The sequence below is a fragment of the Vigna unguiculata genome, chromosome 5, assembly GCF_004118075.2.
Source record: "Vigna unguiculata cultivar IT97K-499-35 chromosome 5, ASM411807v1, whole genome shotgun sequence".
Taxonomy (NCBI): domain Eukaryota; kingdom Viridiplantae; phylum Streptophyta; class Magnoliopsida; order Fabales; family Fabaceae; genus Vigna; species Vigna unguiculata.
The window spans coordinates 3,697,126-3,716,596 of record NC_040283.1 but is presented as its reverse complement, the minus strand read 5'-3'; the positions used below and the strand labels follow the sequence as shown (position 1 = coordinate 3,716,596).

The window sequence follows — 19,471 nt, the reverse complement described above, 5'->3', positions numbered from 1 at the left end:
AGTGAGGGCATTTAAGTCCACTTGAAGTATATAAAAATTAGATTCCAATTTTCATCTTCTTGGCATAGTCTTTCGGTTCATAGGTTCTTTAAGAAAGCAGACCTAGACAGTGTATATGCTGACAAATAGCAAATCACTATCAGAAGACAAAATCATGATACAGTTCAGTTATTTTTTTATTGTAAAAGAACATAAATTCAAGTGCCCTATTTTTCGTTTCAGTTTGTGTTCAGCCTTTGTCTGATATTCCTATGAATAATCCTCATTCTTGAACATGCAAAAACTAATCTTGGTTTTACACTACTGTCATGTAACCCAAATTTTTGCTTCAAAATTTTTGCTTAATCTTGAGACTTCTTTTTCCTATAAAATATTTCTTTAAAGCTTTTCGGTGCTGGGAAGGAAGAATAAAGAAGTTAATTGGAAGTTAAGTAACTAAGGACTGTTAAGAACTGTGTGAAGAAGAATTCTTTCCAGTTTTGGTCAAAAGTGTTGCAGCAGAGAATTTACTTTCCAAAACGTGATTTTTTTGCCATAAAAGACCCATCATCTCTTTCTTCATGTTGTCTTTGTAAGAGAATATAAAACTCAATCCCACCAAGCTCATTAAATTGTCTTTTCATGCAGGGACGATGCTAAACAGATATAGATCAGAAAGATTTTATACTAAATTCTAATGGATGGCTAGATACATAATTTTTTTTTTCTAAAAGAAACATAAATCATTTGTTTATTTATATTGTCTATTCACAGTGTATTTAAAATATTTAATTTATTAAGAGTATTTAATAAGAATATTTAAAATATTGTGGTGAATTAAGTCGAAAAACATCGTTATTCCCCAGCGTTTAAAGAAGAGATATATAGAAGTTGAAGTTTATATATAAATTTGAGAAAGAGAATAAATTTTCTGATATAAAACAATTGATTATGTTGATATATCACTTTCACAGTAGTATTTTTAGTCCTGAAAAACTCAATGTCAAATATAACACTTATTTTTATGTGATTCCCACTAACAAGACCAAAGAGATATTTGAACGAGACAAGAAAACTTATTGTCCATACAAAGTTTCCGACAGAATGTTCCTTAGCATAATAGCTACACAATCCCCAAGTTGAAGGTCCATTAATACTGTCAAAGAAATTTAACTTAACTAATATACCAAATAAAAGTATAACAAAGAATTCTGTCAATCATATAAAAACGATTTAACTAAAACAATACACTTACAGTACTAAGTGTATTTTGAAAAGATAATAAAGTATCAAATAAATTAAAAATTTCTGATATTTACAAGTAGAATAATATCGCCATATTCATATACCTTTATCTTGATGAATTTGAATATTCTTCTCTCGTATGAAAATGAGTTCAAATAATATCACGAGCATGAATTTATTTATCAGTATAACACTAATTTATCTCTTCTCTTTTTACTTCATATAAACCATTATATATTTTTTTCCCTTAATTATTCCTGATCTCATGCCCAAAGAGTACAAAGTGCTGTCTACAATCTAAGGGTTTCATAGGATCAATTTTCTAACTCCAGCAGTTCCTATTTACGCCTGTATGTAAAAATGCTGCTGTGAATGTAAACCTTTTTTTTTTTTTAACTTTTTAAAAACAGGACAATGTTATTTTAAATCATTTTAACAAATACATTTATCAAATAAGTTTTTTAGTTTTTAAAAACTAAAAAACTGAACATTTTTTCTCAAAACAGTAAACAAACAAGTCTTAATAAATATACATCATCACATTACATGTACATACTTTTTATTTTATAATATATAAAACATAATTTGGGTTTATTCTGATTCTATTTCCATGTAGTTGAAGAAAATATAACAAGAATATATAATTTTGTTGAGAGAATCATTCCAAGTTTTGAATATTAATACAACAATGTGAAAAATTTAATAGAGATGCATATGAAAAGAAAGTGGAATGTACTTTTATTTGGACGACATCACTCACTATATATCGATTCCAGATTATTGTTTTTTTAGTATTAAAAATATACTTTACAAATATTTTTAATATATTTAAAATTTTTAAAATTAATGATCATTAAAATATTTTGAAGACACATCAGAAAACAACACACAAATTCAGCAAAAAAATCCAAATTCCTATGTATCACTGTAAATATAGTAGTAGATGAGTGACTTTAATATTAAAACTGTTAAATTACAATAAATGAAGTCGTTTACCGTAGCACTCATTAATATTAAAGGTAGTTGTCCCTCAAGCGAAAGATTATGTACAAGAAATGATATTAAGTCTCTCAAACAAAACTAAACTTACATTTCAGTCTTCTTAATAAGTTCATGCAAAACATTCATAATGAAGTCAACTTTCTTTAAGTTTTCCTAAATATTCATAATTTTACTCGTGAAAGTAAAATATTTGCTGATTCTCATAAACCCAAATTATAATGTCTTATCTTACATTTTTATGCGTACTTGTTGGGTTTATGTATATATTTTTATATATAGATTATAATTATTAAGAGATTGTGGTTCTAGATATATATATGACATTGGTCTTATACATATAAGACTTTTGACACCACTTTTATCTCAATGGTGTTATGAGTCTTTATTCTTATATAGTGTTTAACTTTGTATAATATTCTATCCAATGTATGACTTTTGATTCACACTTGAACTATTCTCAACCATACTCATCTTCTTCCGTCTTTATTATATGTGAAGGAGATTTTTTTCCAATATATATATATATATATATATATATATATATATATATGTTGACTTGACTCTTAAGCCTGTTTGTGTTTTGATGTTGGAAGGAAGGAATGTTTATTTTATAGAAATGAAAAATTGGTTGTAGATGTTAATAGACATCATCAGGTCTTCTTTCTGGTAAAGTTAAAGTTAGCTAGTTTTTAAGTTAATAATAAACAGTCGTTGGTGCAGCAGTGGCAACTTTTGACCAACCCTACCACTTATATTGTTAATGTTAAAATTAATCTTTTTTCCGAGCTATCTTATTGACTACATGCATATAGCTATTGTTCATTCTTTAAATAAAGCCCTTTTTCTCGGTGATGCTGTCCTATAAAGATCTTCATACTTCACCACATATATTTTTTCAAGAATAACAATATTAATCATTAGGTTTTCTTTTATGATCAGAATACGATGCTATCATAATTCTATAATGTATTACGTATACTACTATGGTTTTGTTGTTGTGATGATTGTAGTTATAGACACTGAAACGTGTTGGGATCTTATTTTATTTTTATATTCAGATGTATGGAGGAATCTGATTTTAGACCTATTTTAAGAAATATGTTAGATCTAGATTTCTGAAAGTCTGTTTACTTAAAATGATAAAAGTTTTAGATTTTTATTCAAGATTAATTATACGATCTATTTATAAATAGTAATATTTGGTTTTTTATTAAATTAAGTTTATTATAATTAATGTTTTAAAATTATATATTTATGTGCCTTTTAACCTATATTAAAAGTTAAGTTTATAAGATTATCAATGTACAAAAGTTGCATATTATTTAAAACTTTTGTTACAAAATAGATTTTTAAATAAACAATTTATTACATATTATATACAAATAATTTTACATATTACATAATGATATAAGAAAATTATAATTCTGAACAACTCTAAAAACATAATGATGTAAGTTTTTTAGAATTTTTATTATAAAATAGGTTTGTAGCTAGATAAAACTTTTATAGACTGAGTTACATCTCTAGAAATATTTTAGTTAGTAAATGAATTAAATTCAAACTTTAATTTTTTTTAACGAAGATTAAACACATTATTGTTTGAACAATGTTAGATACTATAATTAAGTACATGAATCCCTCTTCTAGCAAGGTTGATACTTAGTTTGTCACGTTTGATTTTTTTTTCGGCAAAAAAAAAATATACATGTTTCTTCTTTTAAATAAGGCATGTGTACTATTATTTTGATATCCAATAAATTTTTACACATTCTTTATATCACTATTTTATCCTTTAATCTCTTTTCAAATACAATGGTTAAAAATACTCTTAAAAATAAGTTGTAAAAAAATTGATGTTAAAATAAACATTTTCCAATATTTATATATTAAGTACTCATTGCTGATGGAGAGTAAAATGAACCTGATATATTAATATTCATTATAAATATATTTATTGCCGATAAAAAAATGTAATTGACAGACGGATTTTCTAATGTTAATATGAGAATTACATGGATATATATATATATATATATATATATATATATATATATATATATATATATATATATATATATATATATATATATATATATATATAAAAGAAAAAAATATATTAAAATAAGTATTTGAAATGTTCCAACCAATTATATAAAAAATAATTGATTTTTTTTAAATGAAGTTAATCAATTGTCTAAAATTTGATGTCATAAAAATTATTAATTAGATTTAGTTAGTTAGTAGTATACAAAATAATGGAAACTATAATGGTGAATTTTGGAATAACTATATGAATCTTTAATCGATGGAATGGCACAATATTGAATTTCTTTTTATTGTAGAAAATATACAAAATGACATTAGGGTTATTGATTGTTTTCTTTATTGTTGGGGAGTACTCATCTTTACTGTTTCTTTATCAAAATTAACAAATAATTTTTTTAATTCATAAGTTTTTTAGCTGATAAGCTAAGTGTTTGACAAGTAACTGATGAAATAGTTGAGAAATGTAAAAAGACACAGAAGGATATAATTACATATGCTTCATTATGTAAATAAAATTTTAATTTCGTAGAAAAAATATTATTATATAATTCAAAATTTAGATTTTTCAAAATTGTTAAATTCTTATTAATATTTTAGTAGTTTTATTTATTTTTTAAAAGTTATATAGCCTTTTTTTTATTTAAACAGATCTTTTTATTTGAATGAATTGGTGTAGACTCTATCCATCAAATTTAACTTTTATTTGTTTTCAATTCTTTTACCTTAATTTAAATTACATTTATTGTTTTTTACAATTTTGATAATTTCCACGTATAATTTTCATTAGATAGAAACTATTTTCTCAATTCTATATACATTGTTTCCATTACATTTAATAATAATAATAATAACAATAATTCTTGCTACATATACTTTATACTTTTTTTTAGAAAGTAAATTAATTGCTTACTTATACAATTCTTTCAAAAATAAGTGTTTATTTCCTTCAATTTAATTGAATAATTGAACTTAATTTGGATTTGACTTCTATATAAAAAGAAGCTTATATTTTAAAGCTTTTTGAATTCTATTTTTTAATGAAAATAGAAAATTTCAATAATATCAACATTCAAGAAATTTTAATTTAAGCAATACTTAAAATTTTAAAAAAAGTAAGTGACTTAAATTTAGCATTTTTTTTCCACCAACTTTGTTTTTAAAGTAACTAGTGTTATACCCGTGCGTGCGCACGGGTGATGTGTTTTTCTTTTCTTTTAATTTTGTATTTGTAAAGTAACAAATATTAATTATCTTTTGTAATTAATATTTTTTATATATATCATTGTACAATATTATTGTTCATACGAATAATAATAACAAATATTGTACTTAGATATTGTTAGAATTAGTATTGGTTACGTCCCATTTAATTATAAAAACGAAATTAAAGGAAACGTCACGCGATAAAGTATAGCAGCGTAGTCTTGGGGTCCTTAACGTAACCCCTACAACTTGGCACACCACGATGCCGACATAAAACAGATACCAATCTAACAAAGAGTGTAGAGTAAGAAATCATAAGATGATACAAGGGCCGTAGCCCTAAAGAAATCGTAAATAAAATGCCTCCAGCCCAGATGGCTAAGCTACTGAATCACCGCTTCCTTGCTGACCACGAGAATCTCGCCCATCTGCTCCCATCAACCAAGTTGATGATCATCGCAAGGAAGAACAACCACATACAACACAGTCATGCAACAAAACGGGTAAGCTAGAGCCAACACATACTCATCATACAGTCAAATATATTTTCATCATCTCACATCCATATAACAACCAAACATGTCATGACTCTTCATTCAATACACTACGACTCGACTCATCCGGATACGTATAACTTGGTCGGATTCAGCGGATGCTTGCACTTGTGGTGGATACCTCTGCTCGACCCTGAGCTGCTCGATCCTGAGCTATGTGTTTCAAGTGTTACGATAAATCAAATCTCCCTCACCACAAGGTTAGCCCTTACTGGATTTCAGGCCTCCTGCTACTCTCACTACAGACAGGAGTCAGTCCGCTCTAGGTGAGACTAACTGGCTCCTCAAAGTGTCAGGATGCAACCTTCTTACCTTGAATCCTTACCTAGTTATACAGATGGGGCACCACCATGGACACCCACTAACAGAGGCCATGGAATTACGTCCCGACCACTGAAGCGTAGCCCCGGAGGTCTCACCTAGAGACCCCAAGGAATTACACGCTGACACGGACCAACATTCATAAAACAATATATTTTAAAAGTGAAGTCGTCTTTGGGCCTGACGACTTCACTTTTTGGTTTTTTTTTTTTACACATTCAGCTTTATATATATATATATATATATATATATATATATATATATATATATATATATATATATATATATATATATATATATATATATATATATATATATATATATTTAATTATATATTATTTAGTTTTTGTTAAATATTTATTTAAGTAAAAATATGAAAAATAGTTTTAAAAAAATTCTAAAATACTTAATCGTTAAACCCTTAATACAAAATTAAGAAGATAAAATGATACAAATTAAAAAAATATTAAAAAATTCTTCGATAATTATATTTGAATATTTAATTTGTTAATGTTTATTTTATTTGTGGTTTAGTTAGTCTACTAACTATCAAATATCATTTAATAAAATACTAAATTTATAAAATCAAACGAAGAAGTAGAGAACGTTTTGACCAAATCAGAAGAAACTGGCGAAAAAATCGCCATTGAGGATGTCACTTTATTTCTCTACTGTAAACAAATATTTAAAAAAAAAACTAAATAATATATAATTAAAATATATATATATATATATATATATATATATATATATAAAGCTATATGTGTAAAAATAAAAAAAATAAAAAAATAAAAAAACCAAAAAGTGAAGTCGTCAGGCCCAAGGACGACTTCACTTTCAAAATATATAGAAACCGGCTTCTAAGAGCACGATTTCGCTTTTTGAAAAAAAAAAGAAACCGGCATGGTGGAGGACGACTTCACCTTTAATGTCATCCTCCACCACGACGACTTGACCCTATTTTGCAAAAAAAATTTCAACGGACCCATTTTTACAAATTCTTGGTCAAAGTGACTCCTTTTTACAAAAAAGCTTCTTCAGCTGCTTCAACCATTCCTAAAGGGTACCAAAATGACGAAAAAACCTATTTATTGGACACGTGTCAGCTTATCAGATAGGGGTTTTAGGGTAATATCCCTAATAGTTTGTTTTCTTAGTTTTTAAATAGATTTTTATGTTGTCCAAAAGAAAAGTAGGTGATCCTAACTACATTCCCCACCATATGAACGAGATATAGACTTTAATAGTAAGGCATGCAAGTGTTTCAAAATAGATATATGGTGAAACAAACTAAAAAAGGCATCACATAACACATTTATGTGGCTGATAAATAGTAACTGCTAAGACCTACATAACAAATTTCAGCAATGGCTATTCAAACGGAGAAGCAAAGAAAATAGTGATGAGAAATTGTAGGCTAAGTGAACGGATGAACAGTGATTTCATTTTGAAGCAACATTGTGTTAACCGAACGAAATTGAAAATAGGCACAGAAATAGAATGAGGGTTCTAAATTTAGAAGTGAAGGTTTGAGTGTTGAAGGAATGGGAGCATTATTTAAGTTGGCAGAACTTGGTTCTCTAAACAGCTCAATTGAGCGGTATGCTGTGGACCTAAATAAAGTGTTTTGCTCTAGTAATCTGTATTGGCTTGGTAAGGTCTATTTTGTAGACTCTAAAAGGCTCAAATATAGACCGATCGAAGGCTCTGTCCTTGCCTTCTAAACCAAGAACAAAAAAAAGGTATAGTATCTGAAGCAAAAGAAAAAAGAGAAAAAACTCGAAAACAAAGTCGAAAAAAGACAAGAGGCATTGGAAAGCATAATGGCAGGAAGTTCATGCAAGGTTGCAATTGTCCTGGTCGCTTTTGCCATTACTATTCCATGCCTTGAGGGTGGCATTGGTACGATGGACGAATTTCTCAAAGAACGAGCTATGGAGGCCCATGAAATCGCTCTGAAATCCTACGTGCCTGACCCTACAAACGTCACTTCCCAGCACAATAACTTGCATGTTAAGGAGTAAGTACTTGAATCATCAAACTCATTTATTATGTATACATGATGCTCACAAATTGTTTGATGCAGGACTACTAGGAAGAAGCCAAAGAAGGAATCAAACAGCACAACAACAACAAGGAGGGAGATGACGGAGGAGAAGGATAAGAAGAAATACAAAGGACCATGCTTGGCCCTCAACCCAATCGATCGTTGTTGGAGGTGCAAGAAAAGCTGGGCCAAAAACCGTTTTAAGTTAGCCAGTTGCGTCAAGGGTTTTGGAAGAAGGGCCACCGGAGGATCCAAGGGCAAAATCTACACTGTCTCTGATCCCTCTGACGATGATCCCGTTGACCCTAAAGAAGGAACCCTACGCTACGGTGTTTTACAAAAGGACCCACTCTGGATCATATTTTCAAAAAGCATGATAATCAAGCTCAACTACGAGTTGTTGATTTCTTCTGACAAAACCATCGACGGTCGCGGCCACACCGTGGTCATCAAGGGTGGTGCAGGTCTTACCATGCAGTTCGTGAACAACATTATCATCCATGGGCTTAAAATACACCACATCAAGTCGACGCCGGGTGGCATGATCAGAGACTCTTGGGACCATGTCGGAACAAGAACAAGGGCTGATGGTGATGCCATCTCCATTTTCGGCTCTTCAAACATTTGGATCGATCACATCTCACTCTCTGAATGCGAGGATGGTCTCGTCGATATTATCCAGGGTTCCACTGCAATCACCGTCTCAAATTGCCACATGACCAAACACAACGATGTAAATTAATTATAAATTCATGTCTTTTGATATTTTACTCTTCATTCACCTTTATTGATTGATTATTGAATCAGGTGATGTTGTTCGGAGCGAGCGACACCTTCTCCGGAGACAAGATAATGCAGGTGACGGTGGCATTCAACCATTTCGGGCAGGGTCTGATCCAGAGAATGCCCCGATGCAGATGGGGTTTCTTCCATGTGTTGAACAACGATTACACTCACTGGATAATGTATGCCATTGGTGGGAGCTCAGGGCCAACCATTCTGAGCCAAGGAAACCGGTTCATTGCACCGGACGACGACAAGGCGAAGGAAGTGACGCACAGGGACTATGCAGAACCTCCCGTGTGGGGGAAATGGCAATGGAGATCAGAGAACGATGTGTTCATGAATGGGGCTAAATTTATTCAGTCAGGGAAACCTCTCGGGAAGCTTCCATTCAACAAAGGGTATCTCATGAAACCTAGACATGGCTCTCAAGCCAACAGGCTCACACGCTTTGCTGGAACCCTCAAATGCAAAGTGGGAAACCCTTGCTAGATTAGAGGATTAAGGTCCATGGCTTTTTCTTAATTAGTATTACTTACTGCTTAATTACCCCTTAATTAAGCAAACAACAACTGAGTAATTAATAATTCGTAGGGAATCAATCCTCTAGGGTCTACTGTAACCGGTGGCTCTTCTGCTTTAGACAGAGGATGTCTTTCACAATCTTTCTTTCATTACCCATTTTACTTTGTACAATATTAATATCTCTATTTACAACAATATATCAACTTTCGTTTACATTTACAAATTCAACTGCTTTTCCTCCAACTTTTTCAACCATCTCTATATTATTTCTCCATGCATTGTTTTTGTTACTTTGGGGAAGAGAATGAGTTGCATGCATGCCAAACATCCCAATCATTTCAAAAACATTTTTCTTTCTTTCTTTCTCTTAACTCATATTCATTGAACGTTTGGATTATTCTACTAAAACAACACATATATATATATATATAAAGTCAACGCCATCATTTTCTTAATTCTAAAACCTTCACAGATGTTAATTAATTACCCAGAGTCAATGGGGGTGAAAGCATACCGTAGCTAGATCATGTTTTAGTATAACTAAACCTAATCCTAATTTATTTATTTGTTTACTCCAATTTTTAAAACTTGGCTTAATCCATTTGAAGTATTATTCTGACATAAGTATCCCTTACAAGGCATGCTTTATACAGGGACTCTGGATCAATAGACCTATAAGTCCAAAATAGATCTTTAACATTTATAATTAATAATTATATTTTATTGTTATTATTATTTATATATACATTTTATTCGTATATAATATAATATATGTGTATAAATAGACTATTCCATAGGATTCGGTTGTCTTTTTAAAGCTTAAAATGTGAACTTTTGATAAATAAGCTTTATATATATAATTACATCCAACATTTTTAATAAATAGTCCAAGTCTTAAGTGGACCTAACTATTTGGTTAATTTTCACTATAGTTACAAACATTAACCATAATATGGTTTGTTCCTTCGATTACCTTTAGAGACTTTCTGAATAAATAATTATTTTAGTTTTTAAAAGTGTAAATGTAGTTTGTTACATTAGTTTGTGAAACCTAGAAAATTCCAAATTTCTTTTGAAAGTGCAATCTATCAATCATATTACTCTAAAATAAAAATTAGTGACATAAGAGATAAAATACTAACAAATCTTTTGAATAATTTTCTTTTCAATTTTAAAGACTTTTGAATGCATTCCACATACTTTCAATAACCAAAATAGCATTTCAGTGAAACTTCACTTAATTATAATTATAGGTTCAACATTTACTTACCAAACTTAATCTGTGTATCCCCATAAGTATTCTGATTATAGACTTGGAAAACCATTATTTTCAGTCACATTTCTCGAAATATCCCAGCTATGTACTTGAGGAAGACAACACATTGCTAATCAATTTCCTCAAACGACATGTTAAATTTTAAAGTAATCACGCGAAATCAAATTGAACATTAAAACCACAAAAATAGAGATGTTCCAAGAACTCTTTTAATTTTAGGAGGACAATGACATATTGTCACCTTCAGGATACATGGCTATGGCTTAAATAATTATTTTCCATTTTCTAAACTAAAAGCCACGTCTTGAAGCATGCGTTGAAAGACAAATTTTCTTTTTCTTAATTAATTAAACTAGTCCGTATCAGTAACCCAAATGCAAATAAAATACATATATAAAGATGCCAAGTTTTCAGCTCTATAACAGGTATTTAATCTAAATATATTGTCAACATGTTTGTGTATTATATTAGTAATGTAATATACACCAAAAAAATATTACAACAATAAATAAATGACAAGATGAATATTTTATGAGCTTTCAGTCATTGGTAGCACCGTAAATTTTAGATAACGTGGTGTAAGCAAATTCTTTTCTGCCTCAAGAAAGATTCCAACTCGACAGTGATGAATCCAAGGGAAACACTATTATGCACCAAAGCATAAACCTTTTTATATTCAATATATATATACTATATTCATGCTGTCTTTTTATTGTTAAATAACATATATAATTGAAGAAAACATTCCTGATCAATCCTGTCAGTTTCAAGTCAAACTTGCATTGTTTAATAATTACCAAATTGTTTGGGTTCCCTTATACATTCTACATCTTCCAGGACTATTTTTCCTTTTCCAAAAACATATATGTGTGACATGTTTGAAAATCACTTCAAAAGTACAAAAATTACGTTTGAGATATAAAAGTTACAATTACTAAAATCAGGTTAGGTACATATGTTGCCTTAGTATGATATATAAGTTCTCCTAAAAACAGAGCATCCAAACATAATATATAAGATTTAGGTCATGATTTGCAAAGACGATTTTTTTTTTGTCTGAGTGATCTTCAAATACTATAATGCTTAAAACAATGGTTTAATTCTTGTATGAGTTCAGGTATACCTTCTTTTATTTATTAAATATTCTCTTTGCCCATAAAAAAACGTTACAGGACTCATGACCCAACATAATTTTAGTAAATTGCAAACTCATCCATAAATTACTGTGACATTTCTCTATGTCTACTAATGAATAAAACCCAATTTATGAGAAAATATTTAAAAACCAAAGTTAAATAGTTTAGGAAAGGTATTTTTAAGGGCACGAGTACATCATGGTGCTTATTTTCACCATCATATATTAAGATAGAATTGTGTAGGGTGGGAGTGGATTATAGTATATTCATTATTGTTCCTGAAATAAAAAATTATTTTTATTCCTGAAATAAACACCATAATTAAGAAACAAACACGTTAATGGGTGTACGGTTTCTCATAGAAACAAACACCATAAGGAAACAATTTGTCAACCTAACCCTACTATTGGGTAAATCCTGGTCAAACTAAAGAAAAAGATTAAGCAATCTAGGTTTGTGAAAGCTTGAAACTATTAGTGAATGATTAACCAACCAGAGGGTTAATTAATATATAATAAACTCTATACAAACTTCACACCTATTAACTTTTGGCAAGCGAATCATAGCATCATTGAAAATGTGGGCGTGAATATGAAATGACTTTGAAAGAGGAGTTCTTATATTTATTATATATGGTAGGGGTGATTAGAATTCTCATGAAGCAAGTTCAAGACTCATGGACTTTGAGCTGGCAATAGGACAAGACAAACCCGACCACTATACTTTCCCCGTTATTATCGTCCTCCTTGTTTCTAACAACAACATTGTAGCTAACAATAAATACAAAAACATAAAAAGACCAAAATAAGCATGCAAATTATAAGAACAACGCATAACTCACACACCTCTCATCAAGTTAAACACAGTTGAGAAGGAAAAAGCGTCTACCAAACAATCACAACATCACACTATAAGAAATGGAAATGATGAAAGATAACATTATAGGGAAGAACCAAATGTCCATGGCAGAAGGTGAGCTTCAAGCTACACGGTGTGTCAAGAGGCGAAGAAGAGAGGTTGCTGCAGCAGTTAGCAGTGGTGATGATAACAATCACCAGCAGTTACCAAAACAACATGGTGGTGAAAATTCTACAATCAACACTACAAAGAGAAGCTCAAAATTTCGTGGTGTTAGCAGGTGATATAAGAAAGAACTTCCTTGTTCTATAGTTTCAAAGAGCGTTAACTACTATGGTCTTGTGTCTAATTTGCTTAACTGTAATAACAGACATAGGTGGACTGGTCGGTATGAAGCTCACTTGTGGGACAAACTCTCATGGAACATAACACAGAAGAAAAAAGGGAAGCAAGGTAGAGTTCTTCCTTTTTGGTGTTTTAGCATCAATTGTTGCTCTATATATTTCTTACTTTCCTCATTCACTTGCTTTTCCTTGCTAACATACTAACATGATTATCCTTTTCATTTGGAACTTCAACTGGAATTGGGATTGGTTTAACAGTTTACCTTGGTGAGTCATTTAATGATATAAGAGCCAAGATTTTGGTTTAATTACTCTGTCAATCAAGTTTAAGTTGACAATAATTTATCTTTCAAATATCATAGGGGCTTATGATGAAGAAGAATCGGCTGCCAGAGCATATGATTTAGCTGCACTTAAGTATTGGGGAACTTCAACTTTCACCAATTTTCCAGTAAGTTGATAGTAACAGATTATATTTCATTTAGGTGCGAATATCCATCTAACGCTCCTTGTACTTTCAAACAGATATCTGATTACGGGAAAGATATGGAAATAATGCAGACTATGACCAAGGAGGAGTATTTGGCAACTTTAAGGAGGTAAATAGTTATGGTTTTGTTCTCTAGGACACCTTGAGAAGGTGTAGGGAAGTAGCTGCAGTTTTATAAGAGACAGAAATAGTAGTATTTAAGTTGCAGCAGATAAAGTTATATAGATAAGTTTTGGTACACTTCTTTGGTTACTTCGTCATGAAAAAAACCGACTTCTTGACTCTGGTTATTTTAAAATTGATTTTGCAGAAAGAGCAGTGGATTTTCAAGAGGTGTGTCAAAGTATAGGGGTGTTGCAAGGTGCTTATTTCTGATCAATAAACACAAAAATTGAGTTTTGAGTAGTTGCTTTGTGAAGGTGAATCAGTAATGAGTGTTGAATAATGTTTTGCAGGCACCACCACAATGGTAGATGGGAAGCAAGAATAGGAAGGGTTTTTGGAAACAAATATCTCTACCTTGGTACCTACGGTAAGTTAAATCTCCACAACAAACACACACAAAGCAAAGATATAGTTATGCTTCTTTCATTCATTAGCCTCAGCAAATTTTGTTGGCCACCATAGGCACCCAAGAGGAAGCTGCACGAGCTTATGACTTAGCGGCCATTGAGTACAGAGGAATCAATGCTGTGACAAACTTTGATTTGAGCACTTACATAAAATGGTTAAAGCCAGGAGGAGGAAGCACCCCAGAAGCAAAACTTGAAGCACATGCAGTACTAGAGGGTCAAAAGGTGGCATCCCCATCTAATTATTCTCTGACAGAAGAATCAAAATCTTCAGTCATTCACAACAGTTTTTTCAGCCTAGATTCTCTGAATTCCCCAGTAGGGCAAGAAAATTATGGAAGCAAACCCTACCCATTCTCAAGCAGCAAGTCATCTTCTCCCACTGCACTTGGCCTTCTTCTCCGCTCTTCGTTGTTTAGAGAATTGGTCAAAAAGAATTCAAGTGTATCTGGAGATGAAGCTGATGATGGGGAAGTCACAAAAGGTGAACAGCCACAGATAGGTAGTGATGATGATCTGGGTGGAATCTTCTTTGATAGCATTGGTGATATCCCATTTGTCTGTGATCCCAATAGATACAACTTAGAATTGCAAGAAAGAGACCTCCACTCAATATTTTGAACATAGATTGTCTAGATTCTGCTCCCAGTTTGTCTTCATCTCAGTTACTTCCAATTTTGGACATGGGAATAAAGATAATTCTTAAAAGAACAGGTTTTATAGAGGGAATATGTACATGGAAGCCATAGTTAACAAGATCCATAGCAAGAAGAAATCCTCCCATGATATGTTTCAAAAAGGTTTTAAATTGTGTTTTTGGTTGTTAATATTGCATAAGGGCCAATTGTGTTGCTGCAATACATTATGAAGGTCTATTGTAAATAATTATATTGAATTTGTGCAAGATTTTCATTATATTCTGTAAATACTCAAGCCACTTGTAACATTAAATGGGAAGGAGAGTCTCATTTTCATGCTTAGTATTCAAGGATAAAATTGATAGAAATTTATCATGCTTTTAAGATTAATTTGTCTATCTAATAACTTAGTTAAACTCATATTATTACCTTTTGTTTTGAGTAGTGAATTATCAACGTATTTTGATGGTGATTTATAGGAAAATAGAGTGGAAAATACTTCAATATCTTTATTCTACATGTACTTAACGATACTCTGTTTTAAGATATCCATAATTTGCACATAACTTAAAAGTTAAGCTTAAAAATAATTTAAAAACTCTCACCTCTTATCTCTCTGATATAATAAAATTGTAATCAAAATATTAAATTTTAAAAGAGATAATGCCTTAAAATGCAATACAATATAATTAGTAATATTTTTAAATTTTTTTATAGCATCAAAATAATTAATATATTTTAAGGAAGTTTGGTTTAATAGATTTTTACGAGAAAGAAATCAATATGTGAGCTGTGACGGATTCATCCAAATTCATGCCGTACTCATTTATCATGTATAAATATAGAATCTCAAGCAAAATTGATTATCAGTTGATTCGGCAATAGGATCCAATGTTCATACAATCAATGTAATGATTCAATATATTAAAGTAATATCATTCAAATCCAAATTTAATATTTTAATCTAACAGACCTTTAAAAGTGGTATATTTTTACTGAACTAAAAATTGTATCTTTTTTTTATCAACAATAAAAAGTATATTAATATATAGTACTTGTAGTGTTTCAATCTTTTTACACATTTAGAGACTATAAAAACCAGAAATATAAAGATAAAAACAAATGTATGTAGTCTCTGTAATGTAAAAAGAAGAAGCTTAAATGAACCAGACGAAAGAGACATACAAATCCAATACCAGCAAAAAAAATAACATCGTGCTTAGTTTCTTTCTATAAACTTCCATGTTGAGTAAAAGCTTTTGTTCAAAAGAGTGTTAATTGATGTAGGAGTTCTACCGCTTCAGCACCAATGGTTAAACTAAAAATTGTATGACCTTCGAAACAGGAACAATGGTGACATGACAATTAAGTAACAATAGGACTTGCACGCACAAAAAAAAAAAGTTTCTGTCCTGCACACCCATTCAATTGTACAATGTAGTAAATGAAGCAATAAGCAACTCTTGCTAAACTGCATAAAACAATACGCACACTCTTGCTACCTAAATGCAATTATAATAATAAATGATAAGAAAGTACAAAAATGAAAGGCACAAATACAATGGAAAGAGCTCCCATCGTCACAATTTATTGGTTCGCACTCAACAAACTCTTTTAAGCCAAGCTAATATCTGACGATTGAAAGAGCTTCCCAGTGCCAATCCCACAAGAAGTCCACCTCCATACCCAATCAGAACCACTTTCCAGTCAAATTCAATAAAAATTCCAGAGTTTATATCATCATCAGATGTGGAAGGTGGAACAAATGGCAGCTCTCCATCTTCCTCACATTTATTGATCGATGGATTAACACACAATTCTTGGTTTCCCTCAAATGAACTATCTTGGAAGGTTGCAAACTGCATATTTTGAGGTATAGGACCCGAAAGATTGTTAAAGGACACATTAAAGTGCGAAAGAAAGGTCAGTTCTTGCAACTGTAGGGGAATCTTCCCTGATAAAGCATTGAGAGAAAGGTCCAAAGTTTCAAGGTTTGAAAGCTTCCCTAAGGAAGAAGGAATGTTGCCACTAAGCATGTTGTTTGAAAGGTTCAACAAAACAAGACCAGTTAAGTTTCCTATAACATTTGGAATCTCCCCAGAGAATTTATTACCTGAAAGATTAATGACTATCAAGTTGTAAAACTCTTGGAGCTTTTCATAAACCAGGGTCGTCCCTTTGTTACACAGTGCAAATGAATACCCGTAAGAGCCATCCTTCAACGAGCTAAACCTTGCCAACATGTGATAATCAAACACCGTATAATATTCGTACTGTAATTGATTCTCGTTTGAAGCTTCCATTGATTTCCAATTCTGGATTGTTTTTGAAGGCAAACTTCCAGACAACTGATTGTGGGAAAGATCAATGATATGCAGTTTGGTAAATGTGCATGATGTAGGGCACCCTATGGATCCGTACAAATGATTATGATGTAAAGCAACAACTTTCAGTTCCGGAAGAGTTCCCAACCAACAGGGAAATGAATCATTGATTTGGTTATGGCTGACATCAATATACTCTAGCATTCTAATGTTTAGCAGTGCTCTTGGCAATTGACCCTGCAGATTGTTATTGCTTAAATCTATCATTCTTAGATCACTTGTCTTCGTATATGTCTCAGGAAAGGAGCCAGTCAATTTGTTTCCATTTAGCACTAAAATTTGTAGAAGTTTACTGGAACTTCCCAAACACGAGGGAACTCTGCCACTTAAGCTGTTAAATGACAAGTCAAGAAGCACAAGAGAGTTCAAATTGCATATTTGTGGATCTATTTTTCCAATTAATGAGTTGTAAGAAACAATTAAGCTCCGAAGGCTTGTTTTTCTCCAGATCCAGCTGGGGAATGAACTGACATTATTGTATGGCATGTAAATGTGTGATAGCTCAGCCAAGTCCCGAATAAAAAGTGGAAACTCACTCAAATTGCTTAATCCCAAACCTAACCCTTGAATTTTTGAAAGGCTTGCATTGGACGGATTTTTTCCACTAATTAACGACAATTTATTGAAACATAATTCAACCAGCACGAGCCTTTTTAGCTTTAGAAATTTATCCAGCTCTAATTCTCCCTTCAACAGATTACTGATCACAGAAACAGTTTCTAGGTTCTCAAGTTCGAAGAGAGAGATTGGAATTTCACCCCGAAGATTATTTTTTCCAAGATCCAAGGAAGCTAAATTGGTTAGGTTCATTATCCAAGATGGAATTGGTCCACTTAAATTGTTTTGATATAGGGATAATATTGATAATTGGGTGAGATTTGTGAAACAAAATGGGATTTCGTGGCCAATATTTACAAATTCCAGGCGCAAATCATTTAGTCCCGACAACTTACAAATCCATGATATGGTTTCAGTAGTAAATTCATTAAAACCAACTCTCAGGGTGCGTAGTTTGGTTACATTTAGCAAGAAAGAAGAAAGATCACCTCTGAATTTGTTGCCTCCAATATCTAGAAACGTAAGCTGAGTGAGGTTTCTAAATGAAGAAGGAATAGACCCAGAAAAATTGGAATATGATATTGATAAGCAATTCAAAGAATTGAGATTTCCAATCGATGCAGGAAGTGTACCGTAGAAACTTGTGGAATCAAGTTCTAATGTTGTAATTTGTGCACTTGAACGAAAATCAGGAAATGTGCCAGTGAGGTTTTGATTATTTCCCAAATTTAAATATCTCAAGTTTGGAAGATGGAATATTCCAGGTAGAAATTGCCCATGTAGTTCACAATGATAAAGAGAGACTTGCTGCAAAGATGTAAGATTTGTGAATGTATGGGGTACAGACGAGGAAATGGTTACATAATTAACACGAAAAACTTCAAGATTAGTTGAGTTTTGAATTAAGCTTCTTAGAGTAGATATTTTCAAACTCAAAAGATTGACTGGAACTAGAGAATCAGATGCACCACATAGATCAAGAGAAAGTAACTTGGACAAACGTGAAACTTGTTGCGGGATTTCACCAGAAAAATAGGTTTGAGAAAGGTTCAGATACCTTAACTGTGAAAGTTCACCAATTCGAGATGGAATTTGAGAGTAATTGAAGTGATTATCAGCAAGATCAAGGCTTTGAAGATGTTTGAGGCGAAAGAGAGTACTGTTTGCATCCATTGTACCGTAGATGTGGCTGCTACTAAGATCAATATTAATCACATGATTTGTGTGTTCATCACATTCAATTCCATCCCATGAGCAGCAATCAATGGCTGCATTCCAAGACGCCATTTTAGGATAACTGAAAAGATTATATGAAGAAGACTTACTGATAACAAAACTTTCCTTAAATTGCAACAAGGCACGACTTTCATGTTCGTGGCATTTGGTAGGAGCAACGAAAAGAAGACAATTAGTAGCTGTGAATGAAAACAATGAATAAAGGAAGAGAGAATATTTTGAGAGAGCAAAAGACCAATCCATTGTATTTTTACTAACTTATAAGCTGAGATGA

General features: G+C 31.5%; 3 protein-coding genes across 3 annotated transcripts; 2 read left to right on the top strand and 1 right to left on the bottom strand.

Annotated features, from left to right (window-relative positions):
* Positions 1–7,956: 7,956 nt before the first annotated feature.
* LOC114184807 (pectate lyase-like) lies at positions 7,957–9,900 on the top strand. Its single transcript, XM_028072114.1, has 3 exons — positions 7,957–8,370; positions 8,437–9,130; positions 9,205–9,900. The coding sequence occupies exons 1-3, from the start codon at positions 8,174–8,176 to the stop codon at positions 9,670–9,672; spliced, it is 1,359 nt and encodes a 452-aa protein (XP_027927915.1). The 5' UTR covers positions 7,957–8,173; the 3' UTR covers positions 9,673–9,900.
* A 3,059-nt stretch (positions 9,901–12,959) lies between these two features.
* On the top strand, positions 12,960–15,330 carry LOC114186141 (AP2-like ethylene-responsive transcription factor At1g16060). Its single transcript, XM_028074170.1, has 8 exons — positions 12,960–13,255; positions 13,346–13,428; positions 13,578–13,586; positions 13,682–13,770; positions 13,845–13,918; positions 14,120–14,170; positions 14,265–14,341; positions 14,437–15,330. Exons 1-8 carry the CDS (start codon positions 13,035–13,037, stop codon positions 15,000–15,002), a joined length of 1,170 nt encoding a protein of 389 aa, XP_027929971.1. The 5' UTR covers positions 12,960–13,034; the 3' UTR covers positions 15,003–15,330.
* Positions 15,331–16,386: 1,056 nt separating this feature from the next.
* LOC114186257 (receptor-like protein 7) lies at positions 16,387–19,440 on the bottom strand. The gene has a single exon (XM_028074300.1). The coding sequence runs from the start codon at positions 19,438–19,440 to the stop codon at positions 16,621–16,623; it is 2,820 nt and encodes a 939-aa protein (XP_027930101.1). The 3' UTR covers positions 16,387–16,620.
* Positions 19,441–19,471: the final 31 nt, after the last annotated feature.